Genomic DNA, 25,684 nt, shown 5'->3' with positions numbered 1-25,684 from the left:
CTTTCATTGGTGTCAGGAAACAGGTAGATTGGAATGGGATTGATTTACACAGGATTACTCAGAAGTAGTCCTTCTGTGTTCAGGGGGATTAGCTCTAGATAAGTAGGTATAGCAGCCTTAGAGTCTCAGTGTTTCTGTTTTTCAATGAATTATGGATTGTTCTGTTATTGATACTGGAGTGCTATATGACTTGCTTACCACTGAACTTGCAGTGCATCTTTCAGAAAAATAGCTATAGAAATCTTCTAAATCTATATTCATAGTCATGTTGGTTTACTATTACTTGTAGAGTGTGTCATTTTTAATAACTTCCTTGTCTGGAAAATCTATGGAATTCTTAGATTTTAAGCAAAAGTATACTTGTTTTTACAAATTACGATATCATAATTATCTAGTTTACTCAGGTTAGGTTCTAGAGTTACGTTTTTGCTTAACAACATATTAAAATATAAATTGTGTGTGATGTTAGAGGAGATGTGGTGGCAAGATATGAACAAGGAACTCTGTTAAAGAGCTGCATTGGCATGGAACAAAGCACCAAGATGCCAATGATGTATATTTTAGTGGATTGGTGATCTAAGCCATGTTATTTTAGAAAATTATATTTTCAGTGTAGAATAGGCTGTAGGAAAACTTGAAAACAAAAGGTAATATGATGTTGTTCTGCAATAAAAATTTTACAACAACACCCATGAATAATAGTATGATCTTAGGCTTTTTTTGTATTGACAGTTTACACAATTGCTTAAAAGTCAGAATAAGAAACTATACAGTAAACCTACATATGGGAAACAATAATTTTTGAAACAACAGTTAATTTGTCTCATTAGCAAATTTTCACCATATCTAGGGGATGACATTTCTGCATGCGATCTCTCAAATATAGGGATTTGAAAACTTACATTTATTTCAGAGTATAAAAATGTGCCGCAGAAGTGATAATGCGGGAAAATTGGATACAGAACTAAATGTAAAACACACTTTTCTGAGCTGCATCTTGATGTAAAGTGATCAAAAATGGTAGTCAGGAACAGCCATATGAGAATGTTACTCACCTTCCATAGCTTTCAATCAGTCTTTGATGAAATCCTGAGCATGGAAATCTGCAAGGTTTGGTAAAATTAAGTTAGGTTTAGCTATATAGAGGTTATGCCCATACAATACTAGTGCTAAAAAAGCAGGAGTTATATCATTGTTTTCCTTTTGCACAAGCAATCATACTAAAACTTGGTAACATGGGTGATTGTGAGGAGACCACTGTAAACTAGTGAAGCTGAGTGCTTTTAAATTTAAAAAAGTAGGGTGGGAAATAGCACAAATGATGTTTATTAAATTTTCACTTAGCTGGCCTGCCTATAGAGGTAAAGTTACTTCCGGTAGAAACAAGATTGCAGCTTTTAAAAAATCAGCAAGGATGTACAAAGAAAGTAGATGGCAGATTTTGTTTTTGTTTTTGTCTTGCATCTTGCCTCTTTTTAGTGGTACCACTACCACTAATTAAAGGAGATGGTTGAACTTAACTGTATGTATGGTTTGTAATCAATGGTATCTCTCTGCAGTTTGTTGGATCTTTGTTCATAAAAGGTTCTTCTGCTTAGTTTTCATGCCTTGTGTTCTTGTGCTACAGGGAACTGTGAAGTCTGCCAGTGGAAGGGAGGGTGTGAAGGTTTTCTTCATTCCTCCAATGTGGATGTGGAAACCTATGCATTTTTTAAAAAAAATGATGACATGGAAAGCCATTTTACCCTTTGTAGCAAAAACAATAAAAAGTCTTCTGGCACCTTAAAGACCAAACAGTGTTGTTAAGCATACACTGTTATCTTATGTTATGTTATGTTGTTAAGCATACCGTTTTGTGGACTCATCCCCACTTCATAAAATGTACAGTGTAGCATGCGCTGGTAGACTGTTGCTTGAATTTATTTTTTTAAATTGTTTTGTTTTGTTTTATATATGGCATATTTGATTACAAAACATTCATAACTCTGTGGTCCAATAGTCGCTGGCATTCCTATTGTTGTTCTCTTTCTTTTTATTTATATTACATTGGATACAACCAGGGTAAGCTCATAGGCTCCTTTCAGACATCATGCCATACCATAATTAACAGAGCTTAATCAGAATCAGAAACTATCGTTCTGAAGTGGGTTTGGAACCTCTGGCTTGCATTAGCCAGGACCTGGTATAATCTCTGAATGGATAAACCATCATTAAGGTCTTGTCTCCAAAAGCTGCACCTAACCCAAGGCTGTTTTTGCAATCATCAACCACTCACTGATTGTCCTTTACCCAGCCTCAAAAGGTGAATTTTGTTCCCCCTGGAAATTTCTTCTCTCCTGACAAGGCATCTTTTAAGTAGCTCACAAGCTGCCTCCCTGGCCATGTTTTAAAAACTTCAAAGTGGATTTCCAGCCACATACACTTTTGTTGGGTTGGGGGACTTGCCACATTTGAGGGGATTTTTCAAAGTCACTGATTCCTGGAGGATTCTTTGAATAGAAATGCTTTCCCTGCCTTGTACCTAGAAACTAGAATTTTAGTGGTTAGAAGAAGAAAGCAAATAAGCAGCTCCACAGCTTGCATGACTGTTTGAAAAGTCAAACTTCAGTTTGAGGTTTAACTATTGTTAGCAAAAGCCATGGTCTAGTGTGATCTCTGAATGGTGCCATTTACTTTCTTACAGAAATGAAGGGAAAGAAATGCAAACTGGGCTCAAGAAATATCTCAGGGTAAACATTTCATTTTGTTTTGTTTTGTTCTGTCTCTCCTCCTCCTTTTGCCACAAAACTTGCACCTGGTGAAAATTATAGTGCAAGAGGATCTAAACCAAGAACATTGGTCTGCAGAATGTACTGAAGACTTTTCTTCCGCACAAAAACTCATTGCGAAATTCTAGCCATTGAAAACTAAAAATGGACATCAATTATTTTGGCAAGCTGTAAAAATCTTGAGGGGAAAAGCAGCCAAAAGCAAGAACCCTAAGAATTTGGAAACAAGGAAAATACAAATGAATCAACGAACATGGCCTATAACTTTGTACTGTATTTCAAACTACATTTAAAGCACTCTTCTTACAGTGCAGGTTTTTACATCCCGTATCTCAAATCAAGTCTGGCCTGTTGTCTGCCTTTCCATCAGTTTGTGTGCGAGATAAGATAAAAATGTTAAAAAAGAGAAATGAATATGAATAAAATAAATTCTTTCTCTTTGTATAGGATCAGACCCTTTTAGTATTAGTGCTCAAATAAGGAAGTGTCACATTCAATGATACAGTTAGGTCTGGAATTTTGGACCAAATCCATGATCCCACAGCTCAGAAGAAATCCAGATTACAATCTAGACTATAGCCAGTGATAAAGGCAACAACAGACAATCCTAATGTCAGCTCATGAGCAAGCCAGAGCCCATGGGGCTACTAATGCTACTCTTCCAGCATCCTTTCTTTCTTCATACTTAAAACAATGTAGAGGCAGAGCTGCCTAGCATGTCAAGTGCAAGGTTACAGATTCTCACATTATTTTTTGTTTAGCATTTCAGTAAACAGTAGAAATAACCTCAATTTTGTTCCTAGAATCAAGGGGGTGCTGTGATTCAAATGAATTTATAGTGTAAAACTGCATATGATGATGGTTATTATTATCAAGATTGACAAATTTTTTTTTCTTGTCTTCGTGTTTTTATATATATGGAATATAATATATCAGGAATGTAGAAAAATGGAATGGCGGATGGAATAGCAGAAGAGAAATGCTGGTATTTCACGAGTGAAGCCTTACAACATGGCCATCTAAAGCATGCTCTTGTAAGAGCACTAAGGCCAGGACCTAATTATGCCACTAGGCATGTGTTCTGTTATAGTAGTCTTACTTTTGTTTCTTAAAAACATCCTTCTTGCATTTACTCATCTTCCCAGAACTTAATTTTTGTAGCTGGAGTTCTATCCACATGCTGCAGGCCCTGATGCTGTGGTACTGTCACTGTATATGCAGTGAAGGCAGTAAAAATGAGCACTAATCAATCTTTCAGAGCCAAGCAATGAGCATTAGGAGGCCACTATCCTGTGACTAAACACACCCCTTTTATGGAGTGTTGGTGCTAATAAAGGACAGCTTATTACTGAGGCAGAGACCAAAGCTTGGGTGAGGTCAACCATGACTGGCAGTCATCAGTCATTCTTAATGATACTTTTTCCCGTGCTTTCTAAGGGATTCTGAGCAGAGTGCAAATCATTTGGGGTCATCCATAGTTCATGTACCCACAGATGGTAAAGGTTTTGAAAGACTTCAGTTTAAACTTGTACTTTAAAAAAGAAAAAGAAAATAAATTTTCAAGCAGGCAACAAACAAACAAGCAACCTCCAATTATACCCCCTCCACATAGGAGGTGGTATTTTCTTTCACTGTTAAAAGATGTTTTACACACTAGGATGCTTTGTGCATTATAAAGAACTACATAAATTTATTTTTTATGACGTCTGTCTTCTTTAATTATTACCTTTGATGTCTATTGGTGACTAAAGAGAGCTTAACAGGATTTCTCTCCCTTCTTAAATTTCGCAAAGTGAAACCCAGCCAGTCCCTGACAGATGTCTGTTCCTCACCTTCAGGATTATTTTATAAATCCCTTTCTGATGAGCGGAAGTGTCAAATCAAGGACAGGTCATAAAGTAAAAGTATAAACCTTTTAAAGAGAGACCTTGATAGTATATAAACATTCTCTGCTTGAATTTTTTAATGGTCTGAAGGCAGAAAAGTTTCAACCATCAGCTTGTTTGTATTTTTTAATGCCACTATTCTCTCTTATTCCCCATCTTTTTACCTTATAGTTTCATTTCAAGGATAGGGGGTGTCACTAACCATGTTTGGTTTGTTACACCCTTTTAAAATTTGACAATTATATACTTTAAAGTGATGCTGCTGTATTATGTGGGTATTTATTTAATTAATGTACAGTTTATTACTTATTGCAGTAATTCTGTGTTTGAAGGCAGTAAAAGCAATATGAATTAGATAACAGCTGCCTTCTTTCTTTCTGTCTGTCTGTCTGTCTGTCTGTCTGTCTGTCTTGCTTTACGGCCGTTGCCTTTTTACTTCTGATGAGATGTTCATTTTTTACTTGTGAAAGCTGAAGTAAACTCAACACCTTCTGTTTTTTTCCCTGTCAGTTCTGTATCATCACACATGGGAAAAACATGTTGTGTTCTGCATAAAGGAGCATTCAGCATTTCAGTGCTGAGGGAGATTTGGACAACTTACTTACAGAACCTAGATTTGTAAAACAAGCTGTATATGAAGCCCACATATGAAATGCACTGGCTTACAAGTATGCATATATAGCATCTAGTATATTGGAACAGATGGGTGAAGTGCATTACACGTTAACAAAAAACATTATAGGAAACAGAATGAACAAAGGAAATTCTCTTCTGAGTAAGTAGCCCAACCACTTAAAAATGCACATGCGGAAATATTTTTGATTGCCTTTGTGATATGGTTCATATTTTGTATTGTATAAAAATGTTACCCCCTTAATTTTAATCATATACTGGATTTTTAAAAAAAGTTTGAAACTTGCTTGCTTCTGTCTAATAGTTGCTGGTGAGTGAGATGTTTTTGTTAATTCTACAAGTAAACAGATTTCTGGTGTTGCTTGAGAAATATGCACAGCTCCCATAAACAACTGAAAATACAATCAAATAGCTCTTTACCTATGATAAGAAGTGGTCCTTGTTGAAGCTTTATTCAAAAAAGCACTTTAAAATGAGGGTGTTTATGTATTTAAATTCAAGAATATACTTTAAGTGCTTTCCTGAATTTGGGCCAACATGCCTGATGCTTCCTCCTGTTGAGACCAGATGTCGTGAGAAACAAATCAGACCGCATGGCCCTGATTCTCTTGCTCATTGCGTGCAGTCCCTGTTTGCTAAGTGTTTTTATCTTACATATACAGGTTAATAGAATAGCTTATCTTCTTGCAAATGATGAGCAAAGAAGAAAAATGGAATGCCTCTTTAATAAGGGTCTGGACATTTGTGTAGCATTTATTCTCAGGTAAATTTGCTTTACCTTAGGATACTGCCTTCTGTTCTTAAACTGGATTGGAAATGGGTTGCAATTACCACCTAGTATAATCCTACAAAATCTTAGCTGCAGTTTACGGTTGAGTTTGTAACTGTCTAGAGATAAGCATCAATTGCTAGTTGGTTGATTAACCATGGATTAAAATAAACTGGCATTGATCTAGACTTTGGCTGGTATTAACACACACATGAAGCTCTGTGTATTTAGGGATTTCATTTTATTGCACACTGGGTCATCATTATGTAAAATCTGGAGCTCTTTTGTTTGAGTTTTTGTGAAAATCTGTCTGTACATCAGAGTTCTGGGCTTGGATAAATGGGTGAAGAGACCCAAATGAATCAAGTTTTCACACTTGCTAAGTTATGAAAGTTTCTTATTTGCTATTCCAAACTACGATAGCTCTTTTCCATACTTGAACTCAAGCTATTTTGCGTGAATTGGAAATTCTATCTGGGTCAGATATTTATATTAAAGTTCCAGTTAGGAATTAAGATTTTGTAAATGTTTATTTTGTTGGCTAGTTTTTATTTGTATCCAGTGATGCCATTTCTATGAATGGATTCCTCATCCTGCTGTTTTTCATGGACAGGTTAGCTGGGGCTAGTGAGGACTGTGGTCTCCAACATCCGAAGGGTACCTTTTTGGGAAAGGCTACATTAATGCAGCACTTTGAAAGCTTACAGAAACCGTGTTTACGTTATCAGAGAAACTCAAATTAAATACTTCCATTCTGTTTGTGCATGCTGATGCAGAAATACTTTTATAACTCAGTATGACTTTTACTATGCTAGATGGCTTTTTTGCTCATTTGTTCCATTAGCACTTTCATTCAACTTCTGGAGAAATAAGGCTGCCACTTATACTTTTTTTTTTTTGCTGTCATTACACTCAATACACTCTGAAGTAATGGTCTATCAACTTGAGAGCAAGTGTACGTTTTAAGGGCATAAGAAGCTGTTATGCTGGATCAGGCCCATCTACTCCAGCATTCTGTTCATGGCAACTAGCTAACCTTCCTGTCTTCTGCCTCAGTTGGTCAATGCCACTCTTTCTACTTTCTGCCTGTGCTAGGTTTGTAGTGCTGTCAGGCCATAGTAAACATGGAGGGTAAACTACTGGGGAAGACGACATTTGTACCGTCCTTGGCTTGCATTAAGATGCCAATTTTTGTAGCTGTAACTTTATTCTGCTTGCTATTCAGATATTAGCGGGTGATTATGTTTCTCTTCTGTTTGTGAAAAGATTTAGGCAAGTGTCCTCTTGGTGAGATATTTTCATTGTAAGGGCGGTTTACACCAATGTAAGCAGGGTTTGCACCAGTGTAAGTAATCTGTGGGGCACTATATAAGGAGATATGTTGTACCTCCTTACACGATTCTTTCCCCAAATTACACTAGGTGCAGTCCCACCTTTTCCATGTTAGACTGCTTGGGTGAGTAGAGCACACCATTATCCTAGACCTCCTGCTTTCCTTAGTCCTAGAATTTTGGGATAACTGTGCTTTCACACATAACACTGTGTTGAAGAGGATCTTAACTGTGTTTTAACTGATGCATATTTGTTGGTCTCTTGATGTTCTCTGCTCGAACCATTGGGAGAGATAGGTAAGAAATATTGTTGTTGCTGTTGTTGTTGTTATTATTATTATTATTAACAATAATGACTACAGTAGTAGTTGTCATCTTGGTCAGCTCAGATTGCTTGTAAAAGCAGACAAGAGCAGGACAGGCAATTTCCCCCAATCAGTTGGCAGTCCAAATAGAACAGTCAGAAAAAGAAACCACTAGGAAACACAAGGGAGCACCACAATCCACACAAAAGCAGAACTAAAATGTCATGGAAATGGAGAATGAGCATTTTTAATATGTTGTTGTGAGCCTTCAAGGGGTTTCCAACTTACAGTGACCCTAAAGTGATGCTGTCACAAGGTTATCTTGGCAAGAATTGTTCAGAGGGATATGCCTTTGCCTTCCTCTGAGGCTGAGAGAGTGTCACTTCCATAAGGTCATCCAGTGGGTTTCTGTGGCTGAGTGGAGATTTGAACCCTGGTCTCCAGATTGATAACCAATGTTCAAACTACTACACCATGCTGGCTTTATTTTACTGTATTTTCATACTGTAACTCATTACCTACAAATGGAATGTACAAATACATAAAATTAATGAAGTCTTATAAGTACTTTTATACATCTTCGCATTTCAAGGCGTATGGCCTGTAAACAATACATAGGTATAATCATGCTTCCTCAAAGAGAAATGCAAGAATATCGTGATTTGTTCATATTATTGTATGTTCATTTAAATATGTGATAACTGAAAATTGTCATTTGGTGACAATGAGGGCTAAGCTAAAAAAAAAAGTTTGTTTTCTAACAAAAATACAGTTTGTCTAATCGTAAATAGGCCAAATTGAAATCTAAGCATAAATTTGTAATTGACCCTTAATACTGAGGGATTATCACCCTGTATGAGAGCTAATAATACATACTTCTCCTGAAACAGGGTTTGCATGATATGGATGTATAAGAACATGTATGAGGAACATGCCATAAGTAAGATTTCTTCTGTGTAAGGGTACAGTGGTTTCTGCTTTTCGTGCCATGAGTAGTCTGGTCTTTATTGATATGGGCATTTTGTACAAAGCCTAGGGGCAATGAGGGGAAATTTAGCACCTTAGGAAAGGAGAGCTTGTTATATTAACCTGACTGCCAAAGACAGACAATAAAGAGAAGTCATTTCCTTCCAGGTGAGAGATATGTAATGTGGTTTCTTAGATTCGGTTTCCCTGCCCCCATCCCTGGCTGATTTTCCAGGTATTTGTTTTGGGAGCTGAAATCCTCTCTTTAGAGATCGGTAGAGATGGAATCACTTATTTTATTCAGCTTTTTTCTTTTTCTTTACAGCTTCTGTCTGCATTAGCATGTTGCAGACCGATGCGAGTTCATTCAATTAAATAAAATGCTTAAATTGTAATCCGTGCAAAATGATCATATTTGAAACACTTGATGTCTCAGTGAGAATCCATAATAGTGATCAGATTTAAATGATTTAACACAGTAGTGGTGGGGAGGTGAGAGGAGGAAAATACAGTTTTAAGACATCCAAGTATTTGTCTAAAAAAAGATTAAAACTAAAGTCAGATATGCTTCTCCCTCTCTCTTTTTCCCCCTGAAGCAGTCAAAAGATATACTGTATCCTCCATGAAAGGACGCTTTCAATCCAGTTATCCACTTTACCCAGTCTCAGATTCCAGAACCTTCTACACACCCTCATTGGTTAAACCACTAAGCCTTTGATTCCTTCCTGATTACACTATGCAAGACATCTATCAAACACTGTCTTATCTGTTTGTAAGGCAGCTCAGGCCTCAGATTTAAGTCATGGGTTTTGGCTACAAGTTGGAGTGTGATTAATAATTGACTAATGTAGCTTTTATTTATCACAGGCTAGCACATTTCACCATTACCGAGTTAACATAAATTAAGTGTAAGCTGTCGTTCAATCTGTTTTTCAGCTCTCTCTCCCCCCCATCCTAACTCTATCTTTCACTTTTTGAGAAACAAAATCCTTACACAGGGCACAGTCTTAGTCAGTGCCAAAAAGTTGATTTCCTTTTCAGTGGAGTCATATATCACTAGCCCTCCCAGCTGCAGTGTCAGCCTCTGACAGAATGACATGTGTCATTTATCAAAGGGGCCAGGCCGGGCCTTGGGAAACGTACATGACAAAGCCTGAGAGAGTTCATTTCGAAGTCCCCTCCTACCCTCTCTGAGCCTCTTGCCAGGAAAGCCTGTGATGTTTCTGTCTTCACAGCATTACTGTAAGTCCTTCAACCTTCACAAAATTAACCCTTTCAGCTGCAGCCATCATCACTAATACGGAATCTTCTTTAGAGAATTCTGCATTACATGTTTTTGTAAGAATATACATTTAATAATAATATGTTGCTGTAAAGTTATGCTCCTTGATTTTTCTTCCTCTTTCGCTTACTTAGTGTAAAGTACCTGACATAAGTTAGCAACTAAGGCCTAGCCAAGATTAAAATGGCAGGTTGAAATCCTAAATACTCATATTGACAAGTAAGCCCCATTGTTCACACTTTAGGATTTACTTCTGAGTAAACAGGCTTAGCATTGTGCTGCCCTGTGGACTAAAGAACTCTCACACTGTGAAAGTGTAGCATGCAGCTCTCTCTGTGTTTGAAAGTACTTTTTGCTTAAATATTCTGCGTGCTAAAATTGCTGAGTTGGAAAATAGGCAACAAATAGAGTTTCTTTTGTATGACACTTAACATTTGAATCAAATAACATCTGTACAAGTGAGATACTGTAATCTTCTGAGATTTGAGAACTCACAGGACAAAAGTGCTTCACAGAGAAAATGAAAGCAAACCAAAAGGAAATCAAATCATTACTTTTATAAATATCCCAAGGTATCATACTGAAATGTTTAATTTTTGCAGAAATGACATTCAGGAAATGATGAAGGACTTAAATGTGAAAATTATTTCTCTCAAAGCATGATCCTAATATTTTTTTTACTAAAACAAAAGTTTTGCTCCTTGTCTCGTTTTCATTTTGTATAATAACTTATTTCCTCCTCTCTATCATATGTGCATGCCCCCTTTAAAATATTATACTTGCTGTAATAATACAATTATTTACAATTTGTAATATAATTTCAAATGGGACTCTGGCTTCAGCCAGGAACTTTCTAGACCAGAATCCTTTAAATTAGCCAGTGCTCAGGAGTGGCTGTTTTCTAGTCAGGGATGGTCCTTTCATTTGTCTATATAAGGCTAATTTATTTTTGCAGCCAGATGTGAGCTGACAGCCATCACTCAGAGTTTCCTTCCCCCACTGTTAGGAGGTCGGGAAAACAGTCACGTTTCCCATTTTACAGAATCCCCATCAACATTACTGAAGATGGATGTATCTTTAAAGCAAAGATTGATTGTGGATATCGGAGTTATAGTGTCATTTATCATGGTGAATATTATTTAGACTTGGATTGTACAAGGCTGTAACTTGAGACACAGCCAGGGGAGGGACAATCTGGAAACGAGGATCCATGAACTTTAATGGATGGATGCTTTTTCAAAGCTCCACTCACTATAGCATGATTTACTTTTCTTACAGAAAGGAAACAAGCATTTCAGTTTTAAAGGGCCAGCATGTCTTCTTGTCTCCTTTTGTGAGTCCTTCACAGAAATAGCAAAGCCTTACAACTGAGACATAAGTAGAGTGATTGAATATGAATTTTACATGTATGCAATTAATCCTGTCTTAAATATATCATCATAAGAGACATTAAATGAGGTGCACTCAAGGCTTTTGTTTGCTTGGGCCTTTAGTCATGTGACTGCTGAAGTGCTGATCTGTAGCTCTATTGTGTATGAGATATCATGATTTGAAATTCTGGTAGCATTAAATATAACATGATAACCAGAGTGTCACATTGTGAAAGCATTCTATATCAAGCAGAGTTTAAATCATGCAGTTGTACAGTACTTGAAATGTCCTACTGATATGAACAAGTGATGAAACTTACAAGTGTTCAGCATAGCAATACACGTTTGGATGCATACAAATGTGACAATCTGAACTATTTTTAAAACCTTAACCTATTTTTAAAATTGAGATTATTTGCAGCACATAATATATTACATATTCAGATTGGCACATCCTTACATGTAAATTTGTAGGACTACTTAAGGTGCCAGAATTGCCTTATTCTTAAGGACTTAACTTTATTGCATTTTGCAGTGTTATGTGTACTTTGGCTGTTTAAAGTACTAATTGTTCACTTTCTCAGGTGAAGCTTGCAATTTTGTGTGTGTGTGAAAAAGTTGATATAGTGCCTCTGACAGTATTGTTATCAACACTGTTGGAAGTGTTGTTTTGTAACTTTCATTATGACCATAACAATTCAGTACAACCCCTTTCCTTAAAAAAAAAAGTCCTTAATTTACCTTCAAAATGTGTGTAAAAATTCAGCAGAATTGTAGAATCTTTCCAGACTTGTGAAATACAGTAGTTTAGGCACAAAACAATGGAGTAAAATTTGATTTCTGAAAGAACATGCATTTCAGGTTGTGCAAAAATATTCTTGATACTTTGATGCCACGGATCCAAGAATGGCTTGTCCCACTGGTTGCTCTGGCTGCTTTCGTGAAACGCAAACATAACTATTGATCTCAATATGATATATTCTAGAACTGGTTTTCAGCTGAGCTATCTTCTAAAGGTGAGGTAAAATGTAAATGGGAAAAGTAAATGGTATATTAACTGTGTTTGGTTGACTTCTTGATATACATAGAAATTCTTAACTTCATTCTCTAGTTTGTAGAAAGTAGCCTGCTTTTACAAGTCTGGTAAACAGGCTTTTAAAAAAAGGAAGTCTGTCATAAGTTATTCTGTAATGTTGCTGCTGAATTATTAATTTTCAGTTTTAATAAATTTTGACCTTTTCTTTTCTGAACGGCCTTTTTAGATCTGAAGCTGTGGTATATAAGTGAAATTATAACTAAACAAATTATGGAAGGGGCCAACACATCATAAGGCACCATAGTACAGGTTGAGTCTTACCCAGAATTCTGAAATACTCCAAAATCATCTACATGAGTGGCTGAGATAGTGACATCTTTGCTTTATGATGGTTCAGGGTATACCAGCTTTGCACAAAGTTATAAAAAATATAAAATTACCATGAGACGTTGTTTATAATGTGTATAAGAAAAATAATTTAATTTCATGCTTAGACATGGGTCCTAGCTCCAAGATAGCTCCTTATATACCATATATGCAAATATTCCTAAATCTGAAATAAATCTGAAATCAAAACACATCTTGTCCCAGTCATTTCAGATAAGGGCGATTCAACCTGTGGTACACTGGCATATATCCTGTTTTTACCTATTTCATTATTATTATTTTTTTCCAAAATCAAAGCAGCAATTATTTTGGTATGGAACAATGAAGTTTTTCAGAGTGATTAATATATATCTTTGTGCAAGCAGCCACTTTAGCATAAAAACAGCAAAAACATTAAAACCAATTACAAGCATGTTCTGTTTGTAGTAAAGAAAATCCTTTATCTGAAAGAAAAAAGAATTTCATTTTCCAAATGTTGATTTGCTTGCAGAGGTGTGATCTTGCAGTTTGGTGTTTTTGGCAACAAATTCTTCTTTCTGGCATTGGACATTATGATTTTGGAGTCAACAGACTACATTTAAAGTTTATAGGCTTCAGTGTACAAAACTGAGCAGAGGAGTTACATATCAGTTAATTTATGCCCATTTTCTATTTGGAAACCCACTGATAGCCTAATATGCAATAATCTATATGCTCTCCAGTGATTAATACATTTGAGAAGTAATACTATTGTTTTTAGTTTTCTCATAATATTATCAACCTATGGCAATTTAGGGAAAATGGCAACTGTTTCTAGCTTTGTGGTAGTATGGTATTTGAAGTTGGATTCAGCACTTAGATAACACAAGGAACATGCTATGGGGTTATTTCACGGCCACTTGATCAAGCACGCGCATTTACAAAATGTCAGGTGAGCATGCTTAGGATGCAGCCTGTTCCTACATACTGTATATTTGTTTGGAAATTTGTAACAGACATGGAAGAGATGCGTGTATATGTTTAGGATCAAGATTAGTTTCATGTAATGGATATAAATTGGATTACTGTAGTTTAAATGGGTTTGTAGTTTAGGCTGCAGTTTATTTCAAATCCATAGAACTCTAGAAGGATTTTCCCCCCAGACCTGGAAACATGCAGCATGTTTACAAACAGAAAGCAGTTCATCAAATTCATATTTATCACAGCATCTGTAATGTTGACTAGGGGTCAAGTCATTGCACTAAATTTATTGTAACCATTACTAATACATGTAGGCCTGTGGCATAGTTATGATACAAGTCTACTGTTTCCTGATTGAAAGTTGTTCAGTGATGCCAAGCTACAATACAGATTCTCCTGCTTCATGGTGACTGACAGCAGCTTCTGGTATTCTGTTCTCTCCACCCCCAAACAATAAAGTATATTAATATGAATACACCTTACAGAGTAGGCTCTGAGCTTCCAGAAGTGCAACATTCAGAAAAGTGTCTAATTTCAGCAGGCGCAACTGTGCTTCCATAAGGTAGCCAAATTTATCATCCACATTACAGGATATAGCAAATGTCATGAAAACCATTGTTTTTTAATTTTTTTCCCTGAGTGTCTGAATGAGGTGATTTATGGTAGTTATCCATCTTAAGGGTCATCTATCAACTTTTAGTTGCTAGGCAATCAAACTAGCAGCTGTTTGCTTTGAATCAAGCTGAAAAGTTGTCAGTCATCACTTGCAGGTATGACCTTTGTGGTTAAAAGCATTATTGTGCATGTGAAATTAAAAGAAACAATGTCCTCTGTCTTCCTTAAGGATAAAGTGTAGTACAAAGTGAAAGGGCGACTGTGTACTATTATTATTATTATTATTATTATTATTATTATTATTAACCTTTATTTATAAAGCGCTGTAAATTTACACAGCGCTGTACACACAATCTTTTTAATTAGACGGTTCCCTGCCCTCAGGCTTACAATCTAAAAAGACATGACATAAAAGGAGAAGGGAAAGGTGCTGGGGCTAGTAGGCTAATACATATAAAGTACATAGCAATACAGGAAATGGTTCGATAAAACAGGCATCAAAAGAACATCAAATAGCAAGCGACAATTATGCAATGCCTGGGAACGCCTCTCTGGACAAGATGGTTTTCAGCTACGTTTTGAAGCTGGTTAAAGAAGTGATGGCCCTTGCTCGCGGGGGAAGAAGGTTCCAGGAGTGAGGGGCAGCAAGTGAAAAGGGGCGAATCCAAGATGGGGCAGAGGAAATCCTGGGCTGGGACAGCAGACCTTGACTACCAGAATGGAGGGCCCTGGTGGGAAGGTGAGGAGAAAGAAGGTCTGATAAGTAAGGAGGAGCCTTACTAGCAAATTTCCTTCTGCTTCTTTGCCATAATAGCCAGCTAGACCTATTAGGCACTGGGTGCTGTTTCATTCGTATTCTCTCTTTCCTTTCTAGAAAGGATTAATTTAGAAGGTAGTATAAACTAAGATGCAAATACTTTAGATGCTGGTGCCTAATATTCCAGCAGCACGGAGACACAAATTTGTTCTTATACTGACATTTTCTGGGACCAAACATTATGTGTCTCATTGCATTGCCACAGATGTTTAGCAGGATGGGTGAGAGGACAAGTTAGACGCTTACTAGCATTCAATGGAAATTAGGTGGCTGGATCTATTTTTTTCAATTAGTTTCCTAATATTATCTTGAGGGGGTTAAATGTAAGTAGAGGTTGTTGTGCCACCATATTAAGGCGTTGTGCCAGTAAGTTGATCTGAGTCTGGTGAAAAAGGCACCCTGGATAATGTCTGACCTATTGAAATTCTGCATGTCTATTGCTGTTATTGTTTACATTATTGTGATGCTGTTAATATGCAAAGTGCTTTAGCAGTTTGTGTCTATTTGTTTTCATAACCAGACTATGAAGCAAGTCTTTAACGTTCCTATTTTACAGAAGGAGCACTGAGCCTCAGGGGTAGTGACATCATGTAATGGCCTCTGCAGTACTGGCTATTCCTGGCTGCTGCTGCTGAACTGCAGGAAATGAGAAAGGGCAGGACAACCACTGCCACTTTTTTTAATACCGTACCCAGTTTTGTGTCTACTTAGTCAACTGCTGACATTCTACCAAATATATATATGCATGTAAGTGTGTGTGTTTCTGAGATTACTTTTGAAATCTAAGCGACTCAGCTTTGTTGTGGAAATATGAAATAGAGTTTGATGCAGAGGGTTCTGGACAGTATATGAAGAGAATTGATTTGCAGATTGCTTCTGCAAGGAGGGCAGAACCACATTTATGTGATTCCTCAATGTAAGAATTCAGACCGGTGTCAGAAAAGTTCATGTCTCTAAGAAGTATTTAATGAGAAATGGCATCTATCTATGACAGTAATTTTGTACCCCCTGGGCTGTTGAAGAGGAGCCACTGTGAGTTGTCAAAAAGCTTCAGAGGTAGAAGGAAGAAGGCTTTTAACCATGTGTATATATGATGCTGTAGTTTCATATTTTTTTGAGTTGTGTTGGGCACAGTCTACTATGAAGAAGCAACAGACAAATTAAACTAAACTCAGAAAAATATGTTGCCTGAAGTTGAAGGTTGGTGTTCAGCCTTCTGGACCAGATAAATCAGCAGTGAAGTCTGAATCTCCACATGCTCCATACTGCAGCAGTGATCATAGTGGTTGTCAGAATGTTTTTAGTCGTTGCACTCTGCCAAACATGGCAAGAACTTAGTCGCCTTGGTAGTTTCATTGCTCTTGGTAGCTTTAGTTTACAACATGGTTTTACTGAATTTAGGTCCTTTTATTTGGAAGGATGGATAGATTAACAAATTGATTGTCATCCTCAGTAGCTAGAGAACACAGGTTTAGCAAATGAAAGCTGGAGGACGGAGTAGGGGGAGTGGAAACCACTGGTGGGTAAAAGTTGGTTTTATTTTGTTTCTTCCTCTTTTGGGAGGAATAAATTGAATGCAAACAGTAATGATAAACACATTGTAGGTTATCATCTCCTTTGATATATATGATCATATCAGTGGGGGTGGTTCTGTTTTATTTATATATTTTATTACAGTCACGTTTAGTACTGATAGACAAGTAAATATCAGTCTTTCATACATTTCAAATGTAGGGTCCAGCCACAGAACAGAACTCTGTAATATCTCTCAACCAAATTGTAGTTATGAAGATCTATGTGGACCTTCATGTTCAATATGCAAAGATTTGGAGGCCCATAGTCTTGCTGTATCATGGCTAATTGACACTTGTTACATCGGTTGTGCACTAACACACTTGTTTTCCCTTCCTCCAAACCTTTGCATGTTGAACATGAAGATCTGCATAGACCTTTGTAACTACAATGGCTGGAGAGCTATTGCAGAGTTGTTTTCTGTGACTGAAAATCCTGATAGTATTTGTATTTGCCTAGCTAGCTACTCACTGGCGTAATGTTCATTTGTGTAGAATTGAAATATTTTTCAAATATGTCATTGTATTGGTTCCTAATAGAGGTAAGGTGTGTTTGACGCTTTCAATCTTAGGGTTCTGCTTTCCTTTTTTAGTCAGGAATTTTACCTGAGGAACATTAATTTAGGAAGTAGTTGCAATTTAGGGTAGTAGGAAGCCAATGTGGTCTATTTGTGGGAACACTGATGTAAGTAGCAGTTGACCCATAGGTGACACTGGGAGGCAGCATACACCTTGTATATGTTTTAACCTTGGTATACTATAGGTGATACAGAAATCAGGCAAATGCCAATAGACACACATTCCTACCTCATATTCTTCCTCTGTTCAGTTCCACTCCTCAGAGGAATGGCACACAGCAAAAAAGGGAGAGGAGTTCAATATAATACAAAGGCATACTTAATATACACAGAGAGACGTGTGTGTGTGTGTGTGTGTATTAGATCATGCTCTCAAAATGAGAGAGGATCCCATATTAAAAAGCCATAGGTTGTAGTTAGCTTTTCATAGACCCTTTCCCCATCTTCTTCCCAGTTTTACAGTTTTGATGGTTTTATGGGACTTTGCTATTTTTTATAAGCAGGTGACCTTACTACCTCATTATCTTTCAGAGTACATCATTGTCATTTTAAGAGAAACTTAAAATAGTCCCAGTTTTGTTTTTTATGATTAAACTGGACATTGAAGAAGAACTAATGGAGAGTGATTGTAACAACATAGATTGCATGCCTGGTTGGGCTCTGCTGTTATTCTAATCTGCAGTGTAGAAAGGCCTAAGACCAACAGGGTTTGGGCACAATGTAATGTATTGCAATATATAAGTTATACAAGCATATCTCAGAAGAGTATTGTTATATTGCCCACTGGTGATGCTGGTGTAACTAGGTGTAGACAGTGCTGATAATTATAATCTGGTCACTTGGGTGCTATTAATCTTGATTTGTTATTAAAAACAGTTGCAGTGTTTTTTTAATCTTTCTTCAGGTATAGAAAGATGACTTAAAAATAAATGCTTATGAATGACATACCTTTCTCTAACATGAATTTGGAATTGCACTGAAGTGATAAAATATCTTTGATTTGTTACATCTTATGACTATAGCAATTGATAAGTTCAATGGATGTAGTAATGAAGTAGTGTAACAGAGAATTTGTTGCTTGGGTTCAATATAATTAAAGTCTCTTGCTTGTGTTATTAGTATGGATGTTTCTGCTGCAGGAACACATTGAAATTTCCTCTATTGTGGTAAGTGCTAGGCTGATGAGCCCTTGACAATCTGTGTATTGTGTAGAATTTTAGTTTGTGCTTACAAAAGTGTACAGGTATTTCATTTGCCACTTTTTGACCATCTGACACTGTACAGTAATCTGTATACTACCTTTGTTAATACACCCCCAACAAAAAAGTGTATAAATAGACAGTGGCATCACTAGGGTGGTGCAGGGGGTGTGGACTGCACCAGATGAGACTCTAAAGGGATGTGTGACACCACTGTCCTCAAACACCTGTCTTGGCATAAATGGGCATCCATCTGCTTCACTTTAAAATGCTTTAAGAGATGGTGGGAGTGTGGTGAAGCTCAGTGAGTGGCGAAAGGAGAGGACCCAGAATTTTTTTAAATTAAAATTCCAAAATTTTAAATTAATTTTTTTAAAAAATTGAATTAAAAAAATCTTTAAAAACATCCCATTTTAACCAAATCTTCACTATATATATGTAAATACATAAAGCTTGTGCATATGATGTTGTAATTTGAAGGTATAATTTTAAATTTGCTAGTTGTTGATGCCACGACTATTGCCATTACATTCAGTACGATTTACGAGTACCATTTGTACAAAAACAAAACATTACTAAGGATTCTGTATGGTGTGAAATGGGAGGAGGCCAATTGGGGCAGGTAACACCATGAGTTATCGCACCAGGTGACACCAACCCTAGGGACACAACTGTTAATAGATGCTATGAACTCTCAAAATAATAGATGCTAATATAATGGTATCTCCCCTCCAACCAGTTGCACAGTCTCTGGTGTGGTTATAATGAAGGGGAAGCTGGCAACTAGATATTTGATGCTGCTAAGTTTGTTACAATCTCTTAGTAACACAGACTTTCAGTGCCGTGCATATTTTCCTAACAGTCTCTTCAGAGCTATCTTGGCTCCCAGTTCCAGGTTGACGCTTCATTTCTTGCAAAAAGCTGTTTTATTTTAAAAAAAAAAAAGATTTGAAGATCAAGATGTTATTTTCAGACTTGGAAATCAAGAAGTGATTTCAGAATTGGATTGTTAGTCTGTAGTATTGAGGGCAGTTCTGATGATTCTTGAATACATTAAAAGGAAACCTCTGTATTACACCATGCTTTTGATGGATGCACAGATAGAAAGAGAGATTTATATACCACTCTTATCCCAGTTTTTCTGTGCAGCTTGCAGTTGTTGTTGTTGTTGTTGTTGTGTGTCTTCAAGTTGTTTCTGATTTATGATTACCTTATCACATGGTTTTCTTGGCAAGATTTGTTCAGAGGGGGTTTGCCTTTGTCTGCCCTTGAAGCTGAGACAGTGTAACTTGCCCAAGGTCACTCAGAGTATTTCCATAGCCAAGTGGGAATTTGAACCCTGGCTTCTAAAGTTGTAATTCAGTGTTCAAACTACTACAGCACAATATAGCTTGCAATAACTAAATTTATATGGATCCTCATTCTCAAGGGCTTAGAATTAAAGGGCAACAGGGAATAGTTGAATGGAGAAAGATATAATGCCTTCAAAAACAGCTTCGGCTAAGGATAGTGTGTCTCCTATGAATGAATGCTTGGAATAGGTAATGGACTGGATGAAGAAACACAAATTGAAATTGAATTTAGACAAGACAGAGGTGCTTACTATCAAAAGACCTAATCTGGGTGTGTCAGTCAATTATGGATGGGGTTACATTCCCTCTGAAAGACTGCATTCACAGTTTGGAAGTGCTCCTGGATCTGTCTCTCCAAGTGTCAGCACAGATAGATGTGATAGTCAGGAGTACCTATTACCAGCTTTGGCTGATACTCCAATTGCACTCCTTCCTAGAATTGTAGGACTTAAAGATGATAGTGCATGTGCTGGTAAACTGAAGGCTGGACTTCTGCAATGTGCTCTACATTGGGCTACCTTTGTACCAAGTCTGCAAACTCCAACTGGTTCAGAATTTGGCAGCTAGATTGTTTATGGGTACATCCAGGAGTGATCACATCACACCATTCTTAAAATCACTCCACTGGCTGCCAATTAGTTTCCTGGCAAAGTACAAAGTGTTGGATTTACCTTTAGAGCCCTACATAGCTTGGGTCCAGATTACTTACAGGATTGCCTTTTCTTGTACAATAAGCCCTGTATACTCAGGTTCTCTGGGAAATGTTTGCTCCAGCCGGCCAGGTCTAGACTGGCAATAGTTTCCCAGTGGACCTTTTCGTCTAGTGCACTCAAACTATGGAATGACCTGCCAGAAGAGCTACGTCAGCTGAATATGCTGACTGAACACACATCTCTTCCAGCAGGCCTACACAGTCAATTTTACATCATGATTTTTAATTGGTATATTTTAAAGACTTTTTTATGAGTGTATTTTAATGATTTTATAGTATTGTATATTAACTGTTGGTTCTATGTGTTTTCTTTTTAATTGTCTTTTGTATTTTAACATGTTGTACTCTGTCTCGAGTAGCAGAAATAATAATAATAGTAACAACAACAACAGCAATATTAATAATAATTTACCTTCCCAGTTGTCAGTTCAACTGAGATGTCCGCCTGTCTGATATTGAAATGGGGCGCCTGGCTGCACCCATGTGGCCAGGTGCCCTGTTTCTGCATCAGACACGGTAAATGGGAGGCTTCTCAATTCACTTGACCACTGGAAAGCCCAGTTTTGCCGTGGAATTTCCTAAAAACAAATGTTTGCTACAGAGTTTCCTGGAAACCCTGCGGAAAACCAGGGCTGCATTACTCTGGGGTAAAGGCTTTTTACCATGGTGTCATGTCTGGCCTGCATATGAACAGGCAGGATCAGGCCTGGTCCTGCCTCAGGGGTTTTGGCTTGCATTATCTGCACTAGACAACACAAGGCTGGGAGGAGCCAAGGCCATTTGGCCTGTGTGGACAACTCCCTAGTTCAGTTCCCAACCCACTTCCAACTGTCTTAATCTTAGGGTTACCATACATTCTCCTTTTCCCTGATACGTCCTCTTTTTCACAGCTAAAATTTCAGTCAGGGCAGATTTTAAAATGCCTGAATTTTCTTGCAAGATTCAGACTAGAGGAAAAAGTGCAATAAAATAGTAAAGTCCTGACTAGGAGGAGGAGGTCATGGTGGAAGGGAGACATGCCAGGTTAAATCAGGGTGAGGGACGCCCTTAAAGCAGCCAGCCTCAGACCTGTGGAGGGTATAAAGTGACTCACCAGGGTCCAAGCTGTTGGAAGAGGTGGGGTAGGGGGCAAGGGAAAGTTCCAGCGTAGCCAAGCCTACAGGTTTTTTTGTTTGTTGAGGATCTTGACGAAACTGAAGAGCTTTAATTCCTAATTTGTTCTGAAATTTGCCAGTTCCCATGTCTTGGCTGAGTAGTTTCTCCACTCTCTACAAAGAAGTATTTTATATACTGGACTACAAGTCAACCTCATGTATAAGTCAAGTACAGGTTTTGTGGCCAAAATTATGGATTTTGATATGACATGTGGATAAGTTGACAGTAAAACCTAGCAGTATGTAACAGAGGATCTAAAGGATGAAGCAAAGGAAAACAATGCCAAAGGACTTACAAAGTCCCAGGAGGCATAACTATTTGTGCTCACCCTAAAGCAGTACTTCTCAAATAGTGGGGCGCGCCCCCCAGGGGGGGGGCGCAAGGCTCCATAAAAGGGGGCACGAGGCTCCGTAAGGATACAGTACTTATAACAATTTTATAGACAAATGATACTATTTACAGTTGTGTGGGGGGCGCGAAATGTTTTCTTCTTCCTAGGGGGGGCATGACAGAAAATAATTGAGAAGCACTGCCCTAAAGGCTGCATGAATGAGAAACTAGAGGGGGATCAGTGCTTCCAGGATAGATTACACTCTTGTCTTCCATTAGGGGATAGTTCCCTTTTTAAAATAAGAGTTAAAGTACAGTGTTTAAAGTACCCATGGATGACCTGGGGTTTTTTGATCAATTTTTGAGTAAAATTTCTAGGCTTATACATGAGTATATACAATATATTTTGGCTAGTCAGTATTGGGAGAAAGAACAAAGTGCACCTGAAACAGACTGACCACAAGGAGATAGCTCATGTTTCATATACAGTGAGTCCCCTATATCCACAGATGTTTTATCCACAGATTCAAGCATCCACAGCTTGAAAATATTTTAAAAATATATAAATTCCAAAAAGCAAACCCTGATTTCGCCATTTAATCTAAGGGATGCTATTTTAGTGTGCCATTTATTTTAATGGGATTTGATGGATTTTGTTATCCTGGGCGTCCTGGAACCAAGCCCCAGCAGATACCAAGGTCCCACTGTACCAATGAGTTTCTTTGGCACGTTACAAACGGCCATAAGGGATGTCCTCAGGACGTCTTAGTTTTAAAAAGGGGCGTCCCTTCTTGACGCCTCCAAGCCTAATACGTCCTGAGGACATACAAGATAGCGGCGCCCCATCTACATGGGGGCCGCCATGATGGCGTCACGAACGCGCCGCCTCCAAATGAGGCGGCACGGATGTGACGCCATCGTGCCCTTTACGCAGGGCAAGAAGGAGCTCCGTTTTGGAGCTCCTTCTTGGCTTTGCATCGCTGGGCACAGCCTTCAGACGGCTGCGTCAGTGACGCGGAGGAGAAAGGGGCCAAGCGACCCCTTTCTCCTCCTCCCCGCTGCCATGGTGTGTCCTTGGGGCTTGAAGCCCCAAGGACATCCCTTTCCAGGCTGCGGGGAAGGGGCCTTTTGCCGCTTCCCCGCGGCCCGGAAAGCGGCGGATCGGGGCCTCAACGGCTGCCGCTCTGGCCGCTGAGGCCCCGATACACCAGGGAAAGGGGCGGGTACAGGCTGCCGCTTTTCAGCGGTCTGTAACCCACCATAGTGTATTATTTGTGATAATTTGAGCACACTGTATAGTACTTTACAATTAGTTATGTACTGAAAATTCAATTGTATTCAATACAATTGTTGGTATTATTAAGTATTGCTAAACATTAAGGTAAAATTGTTATTTAAATACAATGAAAGTTAGGAATATTTCGAGTAGCAATTATCACAGTTTACAAAGTAGGGGTAAAGTGACAGCCGTCTTAGCAGTTGTTGTTTGAAATAGTCTGTTGGTAAATGCGTCCTCTTGTGTTTTTCAGAATACGAGAAGTCTGTTTAATACTGTCACAATTTATTGGGCAGGCCTGTCTCAGACTTTTTCAGACCTGGTGGAGAGGTAACTCTTCATCCACCACCCCTTTTCATTTGAACGGAATGGAGTACAGAATTAAAATTCAATCACATCTTTCTGTTTTTCCCCTGGGAGTGATATTTTACATACAAATTAATGCACATTATTTTTGAGGCAGAATGAGGGACGTAAGGGATTAGACTATCCCCTGTTATGAATTTCTGTTCAGAACAACCAAGTTCTTGCCAGGCATCAGGTGGGAAAGGAAGGTAAGTAGAAGGCAACAACAAAAACAAAAACACTACTTTACTACTGCAGTTCTCAGTGGTTATTCAGAGTTATTTACGTAACTTCTGCTGTGAACAACTGCATTTCTAATGTACCACTTCATTACGTGGAGGAGAATGTTTATTTTATTTTGTAATGTGTTTGTCAAATGGGTTTCCTAACCTTTCTCCCAAGAACTCCTATGAGGTTTTCGCATTTTAGCTTCCCAGTAATTCTGTGAAAATGTTAAGATGAAAAAGAATTTATTAATAAAGCCTATGATGTTAGTCATTAGGTTAGATTACTTTCATGAATGGCAACAGAAACTGAGAGAGGAGGTGTCTTTCATGAATGGGGAGCAGGTAGCACTGGTGTGGGCAGAGGAATTGTAGATGGAAACTGAACTGAAACGAGGAAACAGCAATGCTCCTAGTATGAACTGGTAAAATAGCAGCAGACTACTGCAGATGACCTTAAAGCAAAGCTAAAGAAAAAAGCCTGTGTAGGAGGAAGGGAAAGCCTTGTTTGATTATTGGTTGCAGAGCTTTAAGACTGACCAAGATGCAGAACATTCCCTTAGGAATGCCTGAACAGACTGTGAGGAAAGGCAAGATCACTAGATGATGATTAGTGACATCCTCTATGTTAGGGATGGAGAAAGCCCACTTCAAGACCCTGAAACCTCCAGCCTCTCCAAGTGAAAAGATATTTTTGTAAAAATAAAAGGGGAGGGGGAAGGCTAAAACACACAAACTGCAACAGAAGTTTAGTGGTTTGGCTATCCTTACTTTCCACTACCCCTGCAATCTGCTCCCAAAGAACAAAAATGAGGTGTAATTTGGCCAGTTTCTAGTACCAGAATTAGGGCAATGACACTTGTGGTAACTCTAGGGGTAGTTGTGCAGCCTTGGGTGGGGAAGGATGAACCCTGCCTGCTCCAAATTTGTCCACCTCAGCTTTATATGAAGGGGCAAAGAAACAGCAGTTGGCAGTATTGTTGATGGACGGGCAGATCCAGAAGGAAATGTGAGTTGGTTGAAGATGTGTCATCTTCTTTTTTGCATTTTGTCTCCTCCCTGTCCCTGCCCAAATTTCCATCCCTTTGGGGGCAATCATGCTTGCAGGCTTTGTTAAGAGTTCTGCTGGCAAAAGGACATTTCTGCAGCTACAAGACATTTTCTATTGGCAGAAGAGCCTGGTACCAAATCCTAATCCTCCATTCCACTTGGTGGGGATCTTTTACTGATCCAGTTGATAAACCTAGCAAAAACAAATTTGTCTGAGCAAAATTAATTGAACAAAGTATAACATAAGAATATCAAAGCAGTCCAAAATGTTGAATATAGGTCTCTTTTGGGGGAGATAGTGCAAGGGAAATTGTAGCCAGTGAAATGGAAAGGAACTATTTTGAATTTCAAAAATTGTTGAATGGAAATTGGGAGCTAGGGCTCAATCCTTTTGCAGAGTATGAGAATGTGATGTTGGTGTGACAGAATCAGGAATGTGTTAAGAAGTACAGGGAAAGCATGAAGAAAGTTTGCCAACTGCAGAGTGAAGACAAACAGTACAGAAGTTTGGGTTTGTTCATCTAGAAGAGGGATGGGTGAAGAGGGAGGATGAGAACTGAAGAAGCAGCAACATGAAGTGGAGTGGCCCCAAATGAATGCAGAGAAGCAGCCAGCAGCAGGGAAATACCCAGATCTGCATTTAGCTTGACAACACTCCAGTGGAGGAGATATCACAGTACCTGGCCCCCTAAGTGCAGTATTAAGTGAAAGCATTTTTGTTCTATATTCTGCTAGCTGCTCCCTAGTGCTAGTAAATCAGAAGTAGATCTTAATGTTAATTCCTTGCT

The 25,684-nt window shown here is 38.2% G+C and overlaps 1 protein-coding gene across 6 annotated transcripts in view; it reads left to right on the top strand.

Annotated features, from left to right (window-relative positions):
- LOC121927803 (teashirt homolog 1) overlaps positions 1-25,684 on the top strand; it is an 87,392-nt gene that overhangs the window by 11,854 nt on the left and 49,854 nt on the right. The window contains exon 1 of one of the 6 annotated variants that reach the window (XM_042461705.1): positions 9,717-9,900. The exons of 4 other annotated variants lie outside the window; for them this stretch is intronic. In XM_042461705.1, the coding sequence (XP_042317639.1) occupies positions 9,876-9,900 (25 nt within the window). In that variant the 5' untranslated portion in view covers positions 9,717-9,875. Of the gene's footprint in view, positions 1-9,716; positions 9,901-15,832; positions 15,852-25,684 lie in introns of those variants that run through there. One more of the 6 variants, XM_042461708.1, reaches the window with a different exon arrangement.

This window comes from Sceloporus undulatus, chromosome 4 (genome assembly GCF_019175285.1).
Source record: "Sceloporus undulatus isolate JIND9_A2432 ecotype Alabama chromosome 4, SceUnd_v1.1, whole genome shotgun sequence".
NCBI classification, from domain to species: Eukaryota; Metazoa; Chordata; class Lepidosauria; order Squamata; family Phrynosomatidae; genus Sceloporus; species Sceloporus undulatus.
This window is presented reverse-complemented; position numbering and strand designations above follow the sequence as displayed.